The following is a 22,686-nucleotide window of genomic DNA, read 5'->3' as shown; positions in this document are numbered from 1 at the left end:
ATACAGGAGGATATACGTTAACCAACTCACCGTGTAGAGTTCATTCGTGACTTTCACCAACTCCTCGTGCATCTGCACTCCCAGGTCCTTGCTCTGGAGAGGACAGAAGAAGACAGGGGCAGTATTGATTACCTCCTGGCGCATACACACCACACAGATACACTAAAAATGACAGCAGAGCACTGTGAAGGCATTGCCAGGGCTATGTGAATGCTTTAAAGGCGGGAAGGCATGTCTTGTCATCAGCTATTTTTCTGGCTTTCATGTGTAAAAGGGACTATTGAGTGTAAAAGCAGACAGATAGTAGTCATTATTTTGTCAATTGTCAATGAGAGTCATGGTTTTTAGTCAGTAACACAGACTAGTGTGGCTACTGGGTCTAGAAACTTATAACAGACTGGTTTCTAGTGGTTGACGGGGACTTGGAGCTTATCACAGACTGGTTTCTAGTGGGTTATGGGGACTGGGAACCTATCACAGACTGGTTTCTAGTCCTATAACATCAACGTCCCCTGATGCTCCCACAGCTCTAGGAGAAGTGGCGGGAGAGGTCAGAATTTGGCAATACCATTAAGGGGATATGATATTCAGCTGGTTCTCGGTTCCTCAGAAAGATTAACTTTAAAATAACCGTCTTGCATGTTTCCAGACATCATTTCCGCACACTGCGTAATACAAGTTCTCCTTGGAACACATTTAGATGGTTGCGTTTCTCAGGAAAGGTTTGGTGTTTTGACTTCCAGGCTCATACCCTAATGTCTGTCCTCATGCATCCCTGAGCAAAACCTCCTCACCACAATCTGTTCGTCAATCACGCGTTACCACTGTAAACGGCTCAGTTTCAAAGCATCTGCTGAATGACTTTAATAGTAAAAGTAGGTATGAACCGAGTCTCCTGAAGCCTAGTTTAATGCCTCGGCAGGCCCGCTCTCGCTGTGTTGGCCCGGGAGGCCGTGTTGGCCAGGAGACGGCGTTGGCCCGGCGACTGGCTCACCCAGGCCTCAGCCTCTTAAGAGACCCCTGGAGGACACGCAGTAAATCACAAGGCCGCTGATCCCGCTGTCCATTAGATAAACACCATAAGTCTGCTGTCTCTCACACATGAAATATAGAACTGGGGTTCCCTGTCCATGCTTCTGGGTTTGCTACGAACATCAGACTGCATAGCCGTTATTACATGAGCTCATGGGAAGCGATACAAGGGGCCAAGTTCCCCCCATCCCCCCCCCCCCCCCCCCCCGGGCTAGCGTAGCACAATAGGGTTTACATACGGCATGATTTATGGAGCCATTACGCAGACGCCTTCTGACAAAGCGTTATAATGAATGGAGCAGAGTAATTTCCAAGAAGTTGGGGCATCGCACAATGTCATTCTCTGTGAGTGATGCACACATGCCTCGCCAAGGCACGGTTTGTCATAGCCGGCGCGAGGCACATGGCGGTCCATGCTACGATGTGCGCGTCAGTCGAGTGTTGTGTTTTTTTTTATCGTGGGCTTTGACATCCGCTGCATTCTTCTCCTGACCTTCTTGAAGAGTCTGATGACATCCTCGCCCACGTGCGCCAGCCGGACAATGATGTTGTTGTTGTAGATGTCGCTGAGCGTGGCGTGGTCGCGGCTCTCGCGTCGCGTCTGGTTCAGCACCAGGTACCAGCAGTTCACCGTGGACAGCAGGTTCTGGTCCTTCCTGGAACGGCCATGGGAAAGGGAGGGGGGGGCGGGGGGGGTAGGTTTAGACTTTAGTACTAAAAAAAGGAAGATGACAAAGGAAAACCAATGAAAAGTGTATGTTTCAATTTGTGTTTTTAAAAATACTGTATTTCATTAATACACAGGATCAGATGTTATAATCCCTTGTGCCAAAATCCAAGGAAAACACATCTCCAGAAGCCCCTGCCCAAACCAACCTTATAAGCACGCTGGCCACTAAGCTACCAACCAATGGTGAAAAACACAAGACAAATGGCCCAACTAACAGCAGTATGCAGTAAATCCATGCTGTTTTATTATATATTCAAGCATGGCATAAGGTTATGTTTGGAAAATACACAAAATGGATTACAATGAGAATAATTAATGAAAGATAAAATATAGATGAAAGATAATGATCCCTTTTTGAGATTTGATTCATTGCAATTCATTTATAATAAATAAAACCAAACAATGCCCTGGACTATGGTTAAATAGTAAGCAAGGACTTAAAAGACCAAAGAGCAAAACTAAAGTGTTTCAATGTGTTTGCTACAGTCAAAATGAACCAAAAGAAACCGCTGAAACCTTTTTTCGACCTGATAGCAAACGCCAGCCTTCGACACCGTGGACCACACTATCCTCCTTGAGCGTCTCCATAACATCGTCCAACTGACAGACAACGCACTACAGTGGTTTAAGTCCTATCTTTCAGATAGGACTGAACATGTCTCGCTCGGAGGATGTGAGTCCAGGAAACTCTGCGTCACCTGTGGTGTCCCCCAGGGGTCAGTCCTTGCCCCCATCCTCTTCACCACCTACATGCTCCCCCTCGGTCAAGTCATCAGCAAACACGGACTCTCCTTCCACTGTTATGCTGATGACACACAATTATACATCAAAACCGCCCCTAACCCCTCCACAGCCCTGTCATCCCTCACCTCCTGCCTTGAGGAAATCAAGACATGGATGAATAACAACTCCCTTCAACTAAACAGCAATAAAACGGAAGCACTCCTCATTGGTACCCCACATCAGGTTCACTCCTCACCCATATCTCAACTTACCTTTGACGGACAGATCATTCCTTTCTCCTCCTCAGCAACAAACCTGGGAGTCCGGTTTGACCCCCACCTGACCTTCAACGATCACATAAAACATCTGTGCAAAACTTCATTCTACCATCTCCGCAACTTTTCCAAACTCCGCCCCACTCTATCCCTCCCAGCAGCAGAACAACTGGTCCATGCCTTCATTTCCACAAGGCTGGACTACTGTAACGGGCTCCTCATCGGGATACCTGGCAAAACCATCCAGAGGCTGCAATACATCCAAAACAGCGCTGCCAGGGTCCTGATGAGGGCCCGTAAACACGAACATATCACTCCCATCCTCAAATCGCTGCACTGGCTCCCTGTTTCATCCCGTATCAATTACAAAATCCTGTTACTTACCCATAAATGCATTCATGGACTTGCACCCACATACCTCCAAGAACTCATCACCTTACAGTCCACCACCCGCACCCTCAGATCCACCAATACTCTGCTCCTCCAAGTCCCTAGGACCAGGCTTTCCACCATGGGAGACCGAGCCTTTTGCTCGGCTGCACCACGCCTCTGGAACAGCCTCCCAACCCAGCTGAGGGCTGCTCAGAGCTTAGACTCTTTTAAAACAGGCCTGAAAACCTTTTTATTTAGAAAGGCCTTTAAATGTTAACCACATAGTGATTTTAACCCTGCTTTGTTGTTTTTATTGTAGCACTTTGAGATCGTGCCGATGAAAAGTGCATTACAAATTAAATAAATTATTATTATTACAGATTGACCCACCTCGTCATATCCCTCTATCTCCCTTATCTGACCTGCGCCGAGCTCATCAAAGCCACCACACTTCACGCCACCCAAAGGAAGTGTCAGATGTCAGAACACGCATCCTGCTACGCAGATTTAAAAAGGTTTTAAGGTTTCACTTCGAAGAAACGATGATTGTGTGAAGGCACAGAACCGACCACATCTGAAGCTCAGGAGATTGTGCCGGTTACCTATCTGCTTCTACCGTGATCTCCCTTCACATCCCACACACCTCTCTGAATAACAAACCCAGACCAGCGCCGTCCCTGCGGCCGCTACTTGAAAGCAGAGCGCGGGTTTGATCCCAGAGCCGGCCCTGGACGGAGCCAGGAAGGAGCCTTTGTTGTGAAGCCTCACGTGCGCCGCCCTTAAGATCAGCGCTGAGGAGCGATGCGAGTTCAGACGGTCAACGGTGGGAAGTTCCCATGGAAGATCAAAGGCTTGACCTGTGCCGGCGCTCCGCTGCGGCCCCGACCGTGCGGAGCAGGTTAGGCTCCGGATCAGAAGAAGAAGTGTGAAGAGGGAGATGAAGGAGACACACCCCAGCCGTGCACTCTTGACAGCTAACCGGACGCGCAACAGGAAGTCGACATCAAACATTCAAGACGTGTGAACATCAGACACATGATGCAGAACTCATCTGAATGTCAGATGTTGTGAGAGTTGAGCGATCTCGTACGTGCAAACGCAGGGGGAAAAAAACCCGAGAGTATACTGCCTAGTCAGGGCGGTTTACGCCAACCATTTCGGTACACGCTGTGTGGTATCTGTGGTTTGTTATGTCAAACCATCGCAGCAGTTGAATCGTGTGAATAACTGACAGTACTGGAGAGATCAAATCTATATATAGATAGTGTGTGACAAGACACAATGATGTGACATGGAAGTTCTCAGAAAACAAGTCGAGAGAGCGAGAGAAAGTGAAGAAAGGCCTGCGCGGTACGTGCCTGTGAGCACTTGTGAGTTCTAAACATGACTGACAGGTTTAGTTCTGCATATATATATATATATATATATATATATATATATATATATATATATATATATATAGAGAGAGAGAGAGAGAGAGAGAGAGAGAGAGAGAGAGAGAGAGAACAGCAGTTACTTCTGAGCTAAACAAATAAACAAAATGCACTTTGTCTATCCGTGCTTTTAATACACTTGGATCCTCCTCACACATGGAATTGTTCTGGAAACCTTCCGTTCCGAAGATCCTGGTTTGTCTACAAACCGTGTCAACCAGAAAAGCATTTCAACTGGAAGAAACGGAAGGAAAACCGCGATAAACCGTAGAGCATGAGTTGGTCCGTGATCAAACAAAACAGCAGCTCCTCATGCAGACGATTGCATTCATGCCACAGTCGTGTGTCCATCGCTCACACATTTTCCACCACTTTTCAGTTAAAAGCAAAGCGGGATACGGGGGGGGCAAAGCATTGCTGTTGTTTCTGAAAGCAATTAACTCCATGGAGAGGGAATGCGAGCATTAGCGTAGCTGTCTGGGGCGGGGAGGGGCGGTGTGAGAGGCAGAACAGAAATGACAGCCGGATATAGAAGAAGGCAGTGGATAAAGAGTCTGACCTAGTTGGGAGAGACACAGCGGCCCCCAGGCCAAGGGCTTTTTTCTTGGCATGCTCCGTCTTTCTGTTCAGGTCATTTCACTTTCACTTTCACTTTAACCCCAACCCCCCCCCACCCCCCCCCCCCCCCACACACAATCCCTTGTTCTGCTGGATGGTCATTTTTTTGTCCATCCTCTACGTCCCCTGATTTCACCTTCACCGGCCGTCAAGGTGAAACGAGTCGTCCACCGTTTAGCCGTACATAAATACACACATATTTCCGGCGGGTGTTGACCCCCCCCCCCCCCCCCGTGAGAGTGGGCCTCACTCACTTGAACTGCTGGTGCTCCCGTGACGTGCGTATCTTGGCCGAGTAGCGCTCGGCCAGCTTGTCCAGGCCCCTGGAGTACTCCAGCTGCAGCTCAGCCTTGCGGCGGAAGAAGTCCTGCAGGTCCTGCAGCAGCTGCAGCCTGGACTCGGACTGCTGCTCCAGACATCGGAACTGCTCCACCAGCTGGTTGCGAATCTCTGCACACAAGAGGAAATGGCACGCGCACGTCAGCGAGACAACCCGGGAGACACTAGGGGCGCCGCGCTGGAACTTGGGACGCGCACTTCCCCCATGTGGAAAGCACCAGGTGAAAACATGGCACGAGCTCGCAAGTCAGCTTTACTTCGGACACATGGCAAAAGCGTGTGTGTGAAGTCAGAGCACAGCACTCACACACTGGAAGTAGAAGAGGACTCATTTACAAAGACCTATTTAAGGCTATCTTTCTGAGCACTTCATCATTTCATTTCATTTGATGTCAAAGTACATTTGCCTACTGTACGTGTGTGTGTGTGTGTGTGTGTGTGTGTGTGTGTGTGTGTGTGTGTGTGTGTGTGTGTGTGTGTGTGTGCGTGTGTGTACGTGTGTGAGAGAGGAGTTGTGTATGTGTGGGCGTATGTGGTAATGATAACAGGGTTGCGTGTTTGAATGCTAGGGTTCTGGCAGCACACATGTGCATGTGAGATGCTTGTCTGCTGATTGCAGCAGACGAGACGGAAAATATAAAATAGGTCAGCTTCTCAAAAACCATTGTGCTTACTCAGAGAGTCAGGGGTGGGAACCGCCTTCACCAAACAGAAGCCAAGGGGCTGCGGTCTCTGCTTATGAGGTTTGGGGCCCTTGTCATTTTTTCACAGACTCGCATGTGAATGAAAGAATCCAAACATTTTTAAATGAAAAATGGTCAATAGTGTATACCGTAGTTACAGTTAGCAATGTAATTCTTGAATGATTTTTCAAATCCACACACGCAAGCACACGCACGCACGCTTCCACACACACGCACATACAAACACACTATTTAGTGTATCGAAACTTACGTAGCGTTTTTACCCATGCATATGTCTCCTACAAGTCAAAAGGATGTCTGAAATGTGTCAATGGAAAAGATGGCAGAGCGAAAGAATAGCCTTTTATTCACTTATGAATGGTGTTTCTGTCCCGCTGAACAGAGGGCTGCAGAAACGCCTCATCATCCACGCCAGTGTGCGAGTGTGAAACCGGCAAAAAGAAGGATGAACGCTCGAATGAAAGAAACCAACAAAAAAAAAAGGCAAAGTGACGGAGTGAAAAGGAAAGAAAGAGAGATGAAGAATGAGAGAGAGAGAAAGGGAGAAGAGAGAAAGAGAGGGAGAGTGAGAGACATAATAATGTGCTGCGACTGGCGGCTTGGAAAAGTACCCCTCATGGTAGCCATAGTTGCCCAGTTGCCTGGATACATGCGTCTAGAGGCATCTCCAGAGGGGCAGCCAGCTCCCTGCGAGCCTCTCCCTCTAGCTGGCATAATGGCTAGCGACAAGGACAACTCCCCTGCTTCTCTGGGTTCACAGCCTGTGTCTGTGCTGAATGATCCACCAACACGTGTAAGATGTGAATTGGGGCTAGTCTTCCTTTTATTAAAAAAAAACCCTGCAAAATACAATCTATAAATCCATTTTTATACAATTGCGGGTTTGGTAGATTATTGTGGTAAGAGAATTTTGATAGGACATCTCCCGGTGACAGAGCAGAATAGGTCTGGATCTCTCTAAGCATTGCTATTTTTGGAAGTAACATTGTAACTGCAAGGCATGCTGCAATACCACACACACTACATTCAATGAATGATTCAGGCTTCAGCCAAGTTAGGCCTAATGCATAATAAGGAAGCTAGCATGCAGCTAGCAAGGAGATGGATGTTTAAGACCAAAATGTAGGATTGTAAAACCGCTATTTTCTCAGCTTATGTTTTTCATCCAAATCGACCAAACGTTCCACACTGTGGGACATCTGGAAATGTACCCAATACACCTCAACGATAACTCATTTCTTTCTTTCCCTCCTCACCCAGAAGAGTTAAAACCCATGTGTGCACAGTTGAATATAACAGCCACTAAGAGCATAGATACACTTCTTCCAGGTTGATGAGTGCAGCAGTAAAGCTGTGTAAGCTAGGTGGAAAAAACCCTCTGCTGGCATCTTAAATAATTTGATTATGTTTACCTAACAGATTATAGGTCCACAAACTAACACAGTGTTTCAGAATAACGCTCTGTATATTCTGGGGACCAAATCAACCCAATGTATAATTTTAAACAACATTGATCCAAAGTGAAAGGAGTTGATCTTGCTCCTTCGCTATAGCTGTAGTCAGACCCGCTGTGCTCACTGTGGTCGTACCGCGTAAACTCCACAACGCGAAGGCCATGTTGATGATGCCGCAGAATCAGAGCAACCTTACTGTCACTCTGGCGTTGCAGGGTTCGTTCGGTTGCATCCCCTGCAGAGTCGCAGCAAAGAACAGTACATGTCAAATAAGGACACTAGTACTGCATGGACCGGGTTTCAGTGTAGCACAGCCTACAGTATTGAGTCCACACAGCCTACTGCTGCCCGGCCACAGCAGTGGCTGGGGGCACACTGCTCTGGGTTTTCGTCTATGGGTTAGCCATGCATGGCAAATCACATGTTCCCTAAGCCAAGCTGACAACGTTGACATCATTTGGCACAAATCAAGGCCGGGTGCTGCGTGCACTTGTCTCTGGGCTGCAGTAATGACGCTGGAATGTCTTCATAGGATGGTTGCCTGGATAACCCGCTTCTCGCGAGCTCGCCCTGCCCTTTCCCTCGAATCGTCTCTCTCTCTCTCGCTCTCTTTCTCTCCGTTTAAAAGTGACGGTGTGAAGCAAAAACAGGCGATCCTCTCGGTGCCGCAACACTGCAGATGTAAAGGTCATGATTATCAGTAACCCTACACGCCGTTGTATCTCAATATTTAAATAACGTGCAAGCATACAAACATACACACACACACACACACACACACACATGCAGACAGACAAACGCAGAAACACACACACTCTATATATGTCCGCACGCAGTATACATGCATGCATGAATGCATGCATGAACACATGATTACAATGTTCAATGAAGTATGCCCCTGACACAAAGACAATAGTGTCTTCCATTGTTGTTGTGGTGCAGAACGCCGGCCATTTCACGATCCTATCAAAGTATTTCATCATGGTGATCCAGTCCCACACACAGAGGGGTGTGTCAAATTGTAGTGGAATGCAAATCCGATGTAAACAGAATGGCCTGAGATAAAAAAGAAAAAAAGGGAAATACATTCAGTGTCCTCCTACACCCAGGGGAGAGTTGGCGTTGTCCTTCTTCATGGCATTAAAGAAGGTCAATCGTAGTAGAAGGCCTTGTTACCGCAGGCAGCACAGAAAGCACTGACTGCTGCACTGTCAACAAAAGACGCCCAAACGCAACACTGGGTCTTTCCCCTGCACAGACTCATATCGGATCTTCAATACCATAGGTTACCAGGACATTCCACACATTCAGCATTACTGGGACCTTCAAATGTTCTTGTACTATGGTGCATACTCCTTTAGCATTTGACAACACATTTTAGCCTTGTTGTTACAAAAGGCCAAGCTTGATAATTTGATATTTTGCTTATTACTAAACTAAGTGGCCTACAACTTAGATACAACCCCTCTTTCAGGACAGCTATGCTAGCTCAGTTATGTTTTTTTCTCTTCTGGTCACTAGGAATGGCTGTGTTGAGGCTAGTCACGTGCTGATTTAATTTTTTTATTTCATTTGGGACGGACGACGCAATTCAACAAAGATGGTACATAAATCTACACTGCAACACTGATTCACTGCTCCAGGGGAACAGATGTATCTATAATTAGCATGGCAATAGGCTATAGCTTAAAAAATAGCAACCTATGAAGGTAACTAAGAACCCTTACAAATATCATGTGACAAAGGTCACAAGTCTGAGATGACCAATAAACACCTCAACCACAAAATAACAGGCCTAACCAAGGAGACGATGTGAATGCTACCCATCAGGTCTGAGTAGGCCACTTTATCGACAGCCGGCTATCAAGTAATGGTGCATGGCCTAGTAAAAATTATTGGGAAATAGGCCTATATATTTTGGGTTTTATTGAGGCTGCGTTCAGCGTGCCGGATTGAACTGTTGTGTCGCCGCTTACAGAGCATTATTGAGGGTGTTATGCCACAAAGCCTTTATAGCTCCTAACTGATCTAACCTGGCCTGCAAATGAGCTTAATATGTCAGCTTAAAAGCTTTTCCTGAAACTGAGAAGGGATTCTTAGGTGCTGTGGTGCTCTCAAACACAGCAAAGGGGCTGCTGACAAACCAAAACACGGAGAGAGAGAGAGAGAGAGAGAGAGAGAGAGAGAGAGAGAGAGAGAGAGAGAGAGAGAGAGAGAGACACACACATACACACACACACACACAGACAGACAGACAGACAGATGGAAAGGTGAGAAGAGGCAGATGAAGAGACAGTAAGAACAAGACACAGAAGTTGACGGATAAATAGGGAGAGAGGGGGGGGGGGGGGGGAGAGTGACTGACAGAGAGACAGGTGAGATGACAATAGGGGCAGAGGCAGAGAAAATACAAACAAGACACAGGTTGAGAGATAAATAGCCCCACCTCATAATTCTCATTCCATTCACATAGCAGAGCGTGAACAAATATCTAAAACATCTAGCCCATCCATTCTGTCGCAATGCCAATGTGATGGTAACACGTTGGCTTCACACTTGAGAAGCAACACTGTGTGATAAATTGTGTGATAAAATTCAGTTGTCTGTAATAAGGAAGACAATCAGTTGCAGGAAAAACGAAAAGGGAGGATACTACTTTACGTAACAATTACATGTTGTATTGATTGTCCCTTTTTTTTTTACCACAATGTCTGTTTGTTTTAATAGACTATCTGCTGAGCTGCTTTAACATATTGATGTTGTCCTTTATAAACTCAATCTAAAAAACGATCAATACATTTACCATTAAAGACAGAAGTGCACGACCTGGGCAAAGATAATAGGGGTTTGTCTGATGTATTTTATGTCTGACATGAACGCGAGGATGCCAGTTTAGGTTAGGTTATTGAATATGATTAATTGAAGGAAGATAGAAGATAATTGATCCATATTGTCGGTCAAAGAGGATGCTTGGCTCTACTTTCCCCGTTCATCCAGTCGCATATTTTAGAGCAGGCTGATAAATCCTTTTATTGTTCATAATTCATACTGACCGCATACATTAATGATGGCTTTTTGAACGGTTTCTACTAGTGACCTTCCCGAAACTCCTCCAGCAATTAGGCCTGCACTTCTGCTGTGGAAGGAAAGTGTAAGCAGATGAATCCAATTGCATTTCAGGGTCATCATCTGCAGTTGATGTTGTTGCAATGACACTCCTTCTCCTCTGATCCGTAGGCCCAGTCAGTGATCGCAAACACGGTGTCATCTGTCTATTTCACCTGAGGCGGATGATCCCAAAACCTGTTTGTGGTTTTACAATTAACATTACAATAATGTAACAGCAGACAGTTTGCCTTGCAACACATAGGCCTGGCCCAGGCATGCCCCTTCGCTGTAGTCCTCCATCAAAGAGCATGTCCTTCTTTCTGTCAAGTCCTACCTTCAAATAAGTTCAAGCATTTTTTTCTGCCAAAAAAGACTCAACATAAAAGCCTACATTGCTTATGCTGTTTCGTGAAACGTGTTTACGTGGGGAAGGTTTTTTTTTTTTCTCCAAATTGAGTTATAGTCACACCTTGTTATAACGGGATAATGCATCTGTGAAGAATAACATCTACAATATGTGTTCATGTGTGGCTCGCGACGAGACGCATCCAGCCGCAGCCCCGCCAAACCGATGACAGCCATCTGGGGCCCCTGGAGCCTCAGCGCGCGGGCTCTTCACCCGGAGCACAAGGACACACACATACACACACAACATCCACCAATCCGCACTAAAACAGCCTGCTCACCTTTCACTTGGGTCTCGTATTCCGCAATGATCTCCTTTTCCTTCTTGATTTTCGCCTGGGCTGACATTTTGCTTCAGGAAGAAAGGGTTGGGAAATGTGGTGTAAATATTGTAAACTTTTCCACCACGCAACCTTAGCATAAAGATAACCTTGGACCACCGCGAGACGGAACCGCCGCGAAACGCTGCACGCGTGACGGAACTTGGCGTGTGGGGAGGCACTGAGAGCCTCTGCGACGGTAGTGCACTTCACAAGCCAACGTCGGGGCTAAAAGTACATGACAAAACCCGTCCTCAGCCACTCCTTTTTCTTCAACGGGCTTCAATAGATCGTAAAGCCGTCCATGTGTTGCACCCGCCTTGAAAATATTGCAATGCACAATACAGACGCTTGTGCTCAATGTGCACAATGTGCCAGAGCTAATTCTCCACGAGACCAGGCTAGTCAAGCCCTTTTCGCTGCAAGTTCAATGCTGCAGCAAAAGCCTCAATGGATGCAAAGTCAACGTAGGCTCCTCCTCTCTCCCCATGCTCGGTCACTTTTGGTGTGGAAGACTGAGATTTGGCCTCTAGTGTATAAACATGTTACCAGTTATAGCCTGTAATGCGTGCTGTAAAACTACCATCAAACTGTAGGATACAAGGATGCAAAAAATACGCCTATAGGAAACCACACAAACTCTCGACGATGCATCTCCAGAGGACTATATTGGACTATATATTTTGTACTTGTTGATCGGATTTTAACATGCATTTATAAAGCATGACCATTTTTATTTAATATTTTTTGTATTTTTTGAGGATGTTGTTGTCGACCCTTTAATTTTACAACAGTAACTCATTAATTGCACATACAAATCATTGTACCATTACTATCCCATTACATATTATGAAAAAATATATTTCCCTCAGTTGAAATGTATATTGAAATGTTTAAATGTATTGATACATATAATCAGAATCATTACAATATATCTTTGATTTAGGCCTAAGCAATATTTTGCATTAGGGGTTGCAAGAAGGTGTAGGTACTCCCTCTGTTGGTCGAACTCACGAACAGCAACCAGAATAAACGTTTGCTGAGGTCATATTTGAGTGTTGTATTTTCGCAACACTTCATGTCCAATAAGCCTTCATGCCGAACGTTGCACAACATCCATAGATTAGGAAAGATGTCACACGAAACCATGATACATGTGTCACGCGTTTTTGTCTTTACGACTCTGTCATTGGTGTGGTATGCAGTGATGCACCACACCAGTTGATATGAGTACATGCAATGTAATAATGCATTGCATAACAGTAAACAAATTCAATGTACAATCCAACTCATGGCCGTGAGGATGCAAATTTGTGTTCGACCGGTCTCATTACAGCTTCTTCATCACTTCCAGGTACTCGTCTGTCAGAGAGAGAGCAGCAGTCAGCTGTCCCCGGAGTGACACGCCCATCCACACCTCTTCACAGGACTGCTAGTGCCCCGCACACAAGCGCTGCGGCACAAAGGAGGGAAAAGCAGAAGTGAGCACGGAAGAGCAGAAGAGTTTCACACAGATCATGTTCGTCGCGATATTCTTGCTGTTGATTACAATTTTAGCACTTTTGTTGCTCTACTGCGGTCGCTCAAGGTAAATATATATTTTTTATTGTTACTCAATTAACCTTAACTATCACTTTATCTTATCTTTATCACTTTATCACAACTCACCAAGGGGGAGGGGAATGTCGTTACTTCAGAGCATGCGGCGGTAGACTTGAGAGTGCAAAATACTTTTTGCACTACTTTTAATTAAAACATTGAATTAGTTGTTGCATGTGTGGTTTTCCATTTCCAATGAATTAAGTAGCCTAAATAGTCATATTGTTGGCTAGTTATACATTTATGAGGAATGCCAGCAATGATATGGAAATATAACTAATATTGACTAATGACGTTTGACGTTTTATTATCTCATAAGGCAACTCTCAAACCGGTTCTGAAAGGAAGGAATGAGTGGAATGATTCGTAACGAGCGTTTGTTAAACGGACTTGTCTCTGTATATTGACTGTTACCTTCACAGAAGGGACAATGAACCTCCGCTTGATAAGGGACCTGTCCCCTGGCTGGGGCATGCCCTGGAGTTTGGAAAAGATGCTGCAAAGTTTCTCACACGGATGAAAAACAAACACGGCGATATCTTCACAGTGAGTTTGATGAAGTAAAACAAAGTGTGTTATTAATGACATTAGATGATATCTTCTACTAGGATTCATACATTAGCAGAAAATATAATATAATGTATTCATAATGACCTATAATGAGCGCTTTTTATAATAAAAGACTAAATAGACTCTTACAGTTTCAGTTTTGCTAGAGGTGTTTCAAAGTTACTCATTTAGGGATGAGTTACGTTTACCATTCTCATGTTGCATTGCTACACACGTCTGTAATGGTATCCCCCCCTCGCCCCCCAGGTACGCGTGGCTGGTCAGTACGTCACGGTGCTGCTGGACCCAAACAGCTACGATGCAGTGCTCTATGACACCGTCTCTTTCGACTCCAGACGTGGCAAAGGGCTCCTGATGAAAAGAGTATTTTCTCTGGTTCTCCCCAGCCACAACCCGGATGAAGACAGGGCATGGATGGAACAGTGAGTGTTAACATGGAGAGGAGGATTAACATGTAATACAGCCCAGAAAGGGAACAAAGGGAGAAGTTGAAGAAGTTGACTGCACAGTAGCGCATTGCATTCATTTGGGGAAATAATGTTTGAATCGAGAGTTATGAAACATGAGACGTGTTTCATAAACAGGCCAACTTTGTCGGTAGATGGTAGAAGATGATAAATGTTGAATGTGACAATGTCACTCAAATTCCAAATGAATGTAAAGCGCCGCCCCATGATGACTCATGTGTGTGTGTGTGTGTGTGTGTGTGTGTGTGTGTGTGTCTGTTACTACCATCGCTGCAGCCATTTTCAAGGTGTGGGTCTGGATAAGCTGCAGGTGTCCGTGGACCGCCGCCTGCGTGATCTGCTCCTGGCCGACCAGAGAGGCTGCGCTGCGGCCCAGTGGAGAGAGGAGGGGCTGTTTGACCTCTGCTACAGTCTGCTCTTCAGGTGAATCCCCACCCGCAAACGACCTGCTCGTGTTGTAATTCAAATACTGATGAGCACGCACGTGAGTCACTCGGCGTGCGACGGCATGCCACTTGTATCACAACAACAATAAGAACAATAAGTGAAGCAGTTAGTAATCTCTTGCTTCACTGAGGTGACAAAAGCCACGACGCACGATTGTGTCACGACACAATCCAAACTGGATTTCTGTTGATATAAATGTTAATATTTAACCCTTTTTTTCCCTCCCGTGGGCAGGGCTGGCTATCTGACCATGTTCACCAGGGACGACAACGCCGACGCCGTCTACAAACAATTCCGCAACTTTGACAAACTTCTCCCCCAGCTGGCGCGCTCCACCCTGAAGGGAGGTAGGTGACGCCGCCGCCGCCGCCGCCGCCGCCGCCGCCGCCGCCGCCACCGCCCCCCACACCCCTGGACATCCCGTCTCCGGAGCAGTCTGTGTCACTGCCCTCCCCAAAACCACTCACATTCTGTTGTTTCCCCTTCCCCCAGAGGATAAGAGGTCCGCCACCTCTTCCCAGGAGTCTCTATGGCAACTGTTGGCTCCTGCATGGCTGGAAGGAGGACGTGACACAGGCTGCTGGCAGGAGAGCTACCAGCGGTATCTGGGCGAGGCAGGGGTGGACGCCCAGACCCAGGGGAGGGCGTTTCTGATGCACCTGTGGACCACCCAGGTGAGACTGGAGCCCTCTTGTTCTCTGCTCTTCTCCTTCTTTTCACAGTATCACCCCTCTCTCTCTCTCTCTCTCTCTCTCTCTCTCTCTCTCTCTCTCTCTCTCTCTCTCTCAGTGACGAACTGTGGAATGCAAATAATTGCTTTAGAACGAAGGATCATCAAGTATTTCGTAGCATCGTACTTGTCTTGGTCCATGTCATCTGAAACCATGTGTCAGCAGGGCCCACCCAGCTGTAGCTCACCATGTAAATTGTGTGAAGGCCAATGCGTACAGCGTTAAGGTATGCAATTATACAGGCATGGACCGAACTCCTGCCATCCCTCAGTCCTCGCTCTGAAGGAAACGGAAGTGATGAGTAATGAGCAGGAATCCTACTTCACGCTGAGGCCATAAAACAGGAATCTATTGTTTTTAATGGCTTGATAGTTGTTTGAGCGTTTTAGCGTTTTGCCTCACTTCCACATTCCTACTCCATAACAAGCTTGGACAGGGCAGCCTGGCATTCTGTCTGGGTCATTCTCAGGCTCTCATTCCACCTACAAACGGACAGTTTCACCTACAAACGGACAGTTACATGTATATAGTATGTTTATCTTATTCAAATAGTCTTTTATTATATTTTATTTCAATTGGTAAATTGGTAAATTGGGGGGGGGGGGGGGGGGGGGTGGACGGACGTGTGTTTTCACGGTGAAACCGTGAGAGTTGGCAGCTCTGTACAAGTGATACATTAAAACATATCATATGATACCCAGAGGTAAACCAGAGGTAAACATTATCAAGATGATACTCACGAGTTATTGAGGAAAGACTTGACAGAGGAGTTCATAGCAAGGTCAAGTGGGTCCATATATGGTCATCACCACAGGTGGAGAGAGAAAAGTGTTTCCCTCTAGGGTCCAACAAGAGGAGAGAATTATTAAGTGCGTCCCGAGGGTCACATATCTGTTAGTAAAACTGGGAAGAGTGGATTGACAATGTGAGCTGGTAAACTCTCTATATAGTGCAATGTATTTTTACAACAAACAGTAAGATCAGTCACAATTAGTTAAACATCCCTTGAACTTCTGAGTTGGGCTAAAATAAGCGGCGTATTGATGCAAAACAATTTCTGTCTAGTACTTATAAATAGTTCTGTAAGCAAAGGGTTTTGATACAATACAGTTGCCAGCTTTGAAATAAGACTACCTAATGCCACGCAGCCCTGAGGGGCATTGTAGTCTATTGTTAGCATGCCTTAGTGGAGAACACACACAAGAGTTGTGGCTCAGTGCGGCCAGCAGAGGGAGACACAACACCGTGTCACGGGTGCCGTCCACTTGGCCAACGCAGTTGAATGGCTGTCTCACTTGCTGTTCAACATACCTCTCCCTCATATGTCTGCGCGCTAGAGAACTGGAGAAAATGGTGTCCTTAAAAGAATGACAAAGTCACCCATTCTGGGAAACGAACCCTGCTAGTCCTCCGAGCCGGTGGAGTTTTCTGCTTCATCATGTCAGCTGCGATGTTGGAAGCCAGCACACACTCTGTCTGGAGTATAAAGTGGAGCGGCACTTGAGAGAATAGAGGGATTAGGTGTTAAGCTGGGGAGAGGCATGTGCCATTGTGAACGCAGTGTAGCTGGAGTGATTGTCAGCATTAGTTACACACAATCTGCTATCGGCTCATATTTAAGATTGAGATTCCAAGAAAGCTACATTCTTTCCCAAAGCAGTCACCAAAGGATCCATCGTTCTGCCCCAGCGTCATAAAATTGTACATGGCAACTAAATGTAATGTGAACTGCAACTGTAACTAAATAATGTGAATCATAAATGCAAGCAATAAAAAAAAGAAAACAACAAATAGACGAAGACAAATCAAAAGGAGGCTAGGTCATTTAAGTTTGGCTGACAGCTCCACACACACACACACACACACACACACACACACACACACACACACACACACACACACACACACACACACACACACACACACACACACGCAGTCTCTCTCTGCCCATGTCACTGGGCAGAAAGAGAACTGTTCTCTCCGTCCCGGCCTGTCCCAGGGTATTTGGCCCGTCTAGCGTTAGTGGACTGACCTCAATGACATGGAGTCGAGGATAAAATGGATCCCTTAACTCACAGCAATTACTGTCAGACAGACTCGGGCGTCTGCGAGCAAGAGGCTGACAGCCATGTTATTAAGGCCAGCATTCACCTAGCATCATGGATGTAGAGGTCTTATAGTCATGGTTGTTCACAGTTGACTTCATTAAATATACCTCTTGATTAGACACACGCACATGCGCGGCCACACACACACACACACACACACGCATGCACGCGCGGCACGCACGCACACACTAGCAGAGAGAGGTGAGAGGTGCCACCAGAGCAGCAGCCTGAGGTACAGCAGAGCAGGCAGAATGCTGGGTCTGTAGGGGGGAGGGACCCACAGTCCAGACCTCTGAGGAGCAGGACATGTTCTGGGCAACTAGATGGATGGAGCTATTAGTGTATGGCACGATGCCTAGTGAGTCTGGAACGTCTTGGGTTTTGGTAGACTTGTTGGTCTCTCTCTCTCTCTCTCTCTCTGTCTCTCTCTCTCTCTCTCTCTCTCTCTCTCTCTCTCTCTCTCTCAACCACAAGAAGGAAAGGCTCCATTCACTCAAACAATGATTTATTCTTTGTTTAAAAATAATTGAAGATATATTTTTACAAGTCCACTTCCTCCAGACAGCCTAGGTTAAACAGTTCATCCAAGGTCTTGTCGTTTTCCATGACAGCCTCTGTAGAAAAATGTATTTTTATCGTGAAAATGTCCCACCCACCCACTTTCCTTTGTTGCGTTTCTAATTTGGAGGGTTATATATAGTTATTTGCTGACGTCATTCATCAAAACAACAACAGGACCTTATGTTCATTTGGGTGGGTGAGACATCCCACAGCAAGCCAGAGAGACACAAACAAGTTCCCGTTGCACTCCCTGCGACTCAAAGTCTAAACAAATGACATATCAAAGCATAACTATGAAAAGCTGTGAAACAGCTTGTGCATCCGGAACACACCACAGATCCCCACTGCTCTCTTCTTGGGACATTTCAGTGGACAGCAATGGGAAACAGCTTTGTAAGCCGGGCATTGTGTGGGGAAGAGGTGGTGTGAGGTTTAGAGGCTGGAGGAGATGAGAGCGCTGTGAGGTCAAAGGTCACGTCACTGAGATGTTCAGGCGGCGGTGCAGACTGGAGGTCTGGCGGGTGGATCCAGAAGCCCTGGAGGGTTTTTTAAAGTAACGCCACCTTCCCCTTCTCTAGAGATTAGGAGCTTCTTAAGGCTGGAGGCACTCAGCAATATTGTTTATCTGGTCTGCTGTTACCTTGTCAGCAAGTTGCATAAAAACAACAAAAAAAAAGGGCTTGTTTGGTGAATTTGTATTTATGTTTGTATTTATGTATGTATTGATAAAAAAAAAATGTCTCAGCGTTATGCCACTAAATAAGTGGAAATGAATGAACGCGTACCCCATTCATCTCAAATAAGTAATAGTATTCCCATCTGAGACACCCACGATTTTACTGTTCTCACACCATTGCCAGCAACGGCGGAGGACCTTCCAAGTCCACTCCCCCGTCTATAAATCCTAATATTTTGGATGTGTTTATTATGAAATAAAGCCGTCTTATCTTTATCGTTTGTCTGGCAGATATGTCTCCCTCTACTTGTTCCTCCATCATAAATGTATTCCTACAAGAAGATAATCAGTACCCAGTGACCCATATGAGAAAAGATAGTATAAATGCTCATATATATATATATATAGTCAAGATATCATGAGGAGTTAGTAATTAGTAGTCTTTTTTTTTGGTTTGACTGGAATTGTAACGTCAGCAGGAGAACGTCAGTCTATGATGTGCTCCATGCTGCTCATGTAAAAGGTACACATAACTCAGCCCGTTGTTGTTTTCCTTTCCTTTCAGTGTAATGCCGGTCCTGCTGCCTTCTGGCTCCTGGCTCTCCTACTCCGTCACCCTGAGGCCATGCAGGCGGTGCTGACGGAGGTGAGGGGAGTGATGCATGAGCACTCCCTACATCACCCCACTCATGAGCGGCTAGTCACTCACAACACACCTGTGTTTGGTAAGAGCTGCACCCCCCCACCACCCATTCCCTGATCTCCTGTAAATTATTCATTTCAGACTTCAAGTCTGAGTTTAAACTGAATTCGAAGCTTGTTAAAAAAATGACAGAGTACAGAGGCCAATGTGACGTGACTCTGTGCCAGTCTTTATAATTTTTAGTTCCTTTGTTTAAATTCCGTCAATGAGATTAAGGCTAATTCCCTTTTTCAATTTGGGGTTTGAGTAAATCTAATCTTACCGCTGTAGACAGTGGAGGGCGTTTCTGACTCAAAGTGACGGTGACACCCGCCTGTGATCCACCTGTCTCTCCGCAGATAGCGTTCTGAGGGAAACTCTGCGGCTGACTGCGGCAGCGTTCATCTTCAGGGAGGTGGTGGCGGACGGCAAGAAGCTGGGAGTGAGCGGAGGCCCGGAGTACTGCCTGAGAAAAGGGGACAGAGTGTGCCTCTTTCCATTCCTATGTCCCCAGATGGACCCGGAAATACACCAGGAGCCAGAGGTACACACACACACACACACACACACACACACACACGTGGACTGAGAACCACGAATTTGGTGTTTGGTTAAAAGCTGTTGAAAGTACCTCATCTGAGAAGGGCAGTGCACTAAAAGCCCTTGTATGAGAAAACACAGAAATTAGGGAATTTGCGATAAAAGCATTAGAGTCGCATGGGAAGTCAGAAAAACACAAATCCGCTGTAAAAACACCTGCCTGCTATTGGTCTGTCTTCAGGATCAGGCAAGCACATTTTAGACATCACTTTGGACTCAAGTAACTTGTGATGGCGTTTGCTACTATTTATGCCACTTAATAGGCTTAACGATTCATCTATTAATGAAAGAACTGACCCGTGGTTGAACCGCTGGCTGCAGCCCTTGATGTAACGGCTCTGCACGGCCAACGTGCCGGTGCCCTTTCTGGCACCTCGCACCTCCGATCTGGCTGGGTCTGTCAGGGAGAAACCCTTCTTCAAGACCAACCACTCCATTCAGCCCTGGAGCTATTTGGCATAAACAATATGTTTGGCCATCTGTTATGTTTTCCTTTTTTTTCCGCTTTTTTATTGCAACATCTTAAAATGCCATAAAATAGACGGAGCGACTGGATTAAGGAGAGTCATTTAAACGGCTGGCAGATCCTTTTTTTGGATAAGCCCGTAATAGCCTTCTACTCAAACATCACACACACACACACACACTCACACACACGAGCGCACATCAGAGAAGGGAAAGACGCAAGAGCGGCCATCATCGACGACACTTTCATTATCCCCCTGTGCACTTGAAGGTCCGTAATAACGTTCAGCTCAGCGTGTCTCGAGGAGGGGACGCCGGACGGCGCGTGTTCAATGAAGGAACAGAAGCCGGCTCTTAATGGATTATTTAAGGTGTACTTGAATAGGGACGGATGCAGAAACATAGACAATGTTTGCATCATAGTGTTTCTAGCCAAAGCTAATTTACGACACTTCAGTCCCTAGTTTGTCCCTAATTCCAGGACAACATCTCGACTCAACGGCTGCCTCAATGTTCCCCTGCCCCTTCTGTCACAGAGTTTTAGGTACAAACGCTTCCTGAACGACGACATGAGCGAGAAGCGGACCTTCTACAAGGCCGGGAGCCGTACAACGCACTACAACATGCCGTGGGGTGCGGGGCGGAACGGCTGCGTGGGGAAGCAGTTTGCTATTAGCACCGTCAAAATGTGAGTGTGATCATCCCTCTTGTTTTCAACCCCCCTTGTCTTCCCAGACCAAACTGCTTTCATGTGTTCTCAGATGCTAGCCTTTCAAACCTTAAAATAGACACGCACGCAACGCACACACACGCAACGCACACACACACACACACACACACACACACACACACACACACACACACACACACACACACACACACACACACACACACACACACACACACACACACACACACACACACACACACACACACACAGTGCTCATTAATGTTCTTGGTGGTAATTAGGAAGGCGCTGAAATCCACAGATGCACACATGAAGATGTGTTTGATAAGAATGCTTTCATCCTAATCCTTTAGAATGATTACTTTGTTATGGAGAGTTCCGCTCGTTGTGATTGGGGGGTGATTGTCACAGTCAGGTTTGTGCGTCATGTGTGATGTTCCTCCCTCCCGTCTCTCAGGTTTGTGTTCACAGTGCTCAGCCATCTCGAGCTGGAGATGTGTGAGCCCAGCGACCCTCTGCCCCCGGTCAACCCTCAGCGCTACGGTTTCGGAATGCTCCAGCCCATCGGAGACCTGCAGGTCCGCTACAGATTCAAGAGGAACTGACATGGTTCCAGATGTCGATGTCACTCTCTCTCTCTCTCTCTCTCTCTCTGTCTCTCTCTCTCTCTCTCTCTTTCTCGCACTCTGACTCTTCCTCTCTCGCATTCAGATTCCGATTATTTTATTATTTCATTATAACAATGCAATTGTAATTTATAATTTTATAACTTTGTCATTTTGTAATTTCTTATTTTGTAATTTGTCATTTTAAATATTCTGTTTTGTATGCCACTTATTTATTTTATTTGTAAGGCGGACTGTGTTGTTGCAGTGTTGTTGCTTTTTTAATTGCCGTCTCTTTAATACAAATAAAGATTTTAGTAAAAAATCAAAAAAAAAAAAAGTCTAAGTCTAGTCTAAATACTGAAATAACTTGCATCTTATAAAGAGCGGACGAGAGATTCAATTATATAGAACGGCAGACATATTGAGGGACAAAACATATGCCTGTTGTGTCTTATTGACCCACATTTTAAATAGACTGCTATAGTGTTAAACTAATTCATAATCTTAAGAATGACATGAATGCACTGCACACTGAGAATGTGTTCTTTTTTTCTGCCAAAAGCGAGAATGAGGAGTATCAGTGGTATTCAGTATAAATTCAGAGAAACAAAAGTTATCTAATTTAGCAGACGCTTTTTCATACACGCGTACACACATTCACCCACCGACGGCGGAGTCGACCATGCAAGCCGACACTCATCGGGAGCAGTTAGGGTTAGGTGTCCGGCTCAGAGACACCTGCACACACTAGGAGGAGCCGGGGATCTTCCGTTTACAAATCAACCCGCGCTCCTGTGCTACTGACGCCCCGTCTCCAGTGTAATGACGTCACATCACTTTCCTCTACAGAAGTGTGTGTGTGTGTGTGTGTGTGTGTGTGTGTGTGTGTGTGTGTACAGTCATGGGACGTGGATCTGTTGTTCACCATGTGTGCCTTTATCAAACACATAAAACACACATAGCCTATGCAA

At 46.0% G+C, this 22,686-nt stretch overlaps 2 protein-coding genes across 2 annotated transcripts in view; one reads left to right on the top strand and one right to left on the bottom strand.

Moving 5' to 3' along the window:
• The window catches only part of LOC311339151 (SLIT-ROBO Rho GTPase-activating protein 3-like), a 27,476-nt gene extending 15,542 nt beyond the window's left edge, over window positions 1-11,934 (bottom strand). The window contains 4 exon segments of the mRNA XM_084464523.1: window positions 31-93; window positions 1,526-1,688; window positions 5,438-5,633; window positions 11,475-11,934. Coding sequence (XP_084320649.1) covers window positions 31-93; window positions 1,526-1,688; window positions 5,438-5,633; window positions 11,475-11,541 — 489 coding nt within the window. The 5' untranslated portion in view covers window positions 11,542-11,934.
• An 882-nt stretch (window positions 11,935-12,816) lies between these two features.
• LOC311339103 (prostacyclin synthase-like) lies at window positions 12,817-21,768 on the top strand (the record flags this gene model as incomplete). Its single annotated transcript, XM_084464465.1, is given in 13 exon segments — window positions 12,817-12,882; window positions 12,885-12,983; window positions 12,985-13,011; window positions 13,013-13,101; window positions 13,535-13,658; window positions 13,929-14,104; window positions 14,426-14,572; window positions 14,831-14,943; window positions 15,089-15,270; window positions 19,238-19,397; window positions 19,714-19,898; window positions 20,956-21,107; window positions 21,565-21,768. Coding segments are annotated over 13 exon segments (1,668 nt in total). The 3' UTR covers window positions 21,713-21,768.
• Between the last annotated feature and the right edge of the window lie 918 nt (window positions 21,769-22,686).

Source organism: Micromesistius poutassou (assembly GCF_964030765.1).
Source record: "Micromesistius poutassou genome assembly, chromosome: 2".
In the NCBI taxonomy this organism is placed as follows: Eukaryota; Metazoa; Chordata; class Actinopteri; order Gadiformes; family Gadidae; genus Micromesistius; species Micromesistius poutassou.
The sequence above is the reverse complement of the archived record's forward strand: the minus strand, read 5'-3'. Positions and strand labels throughout refer to the sequence as shown.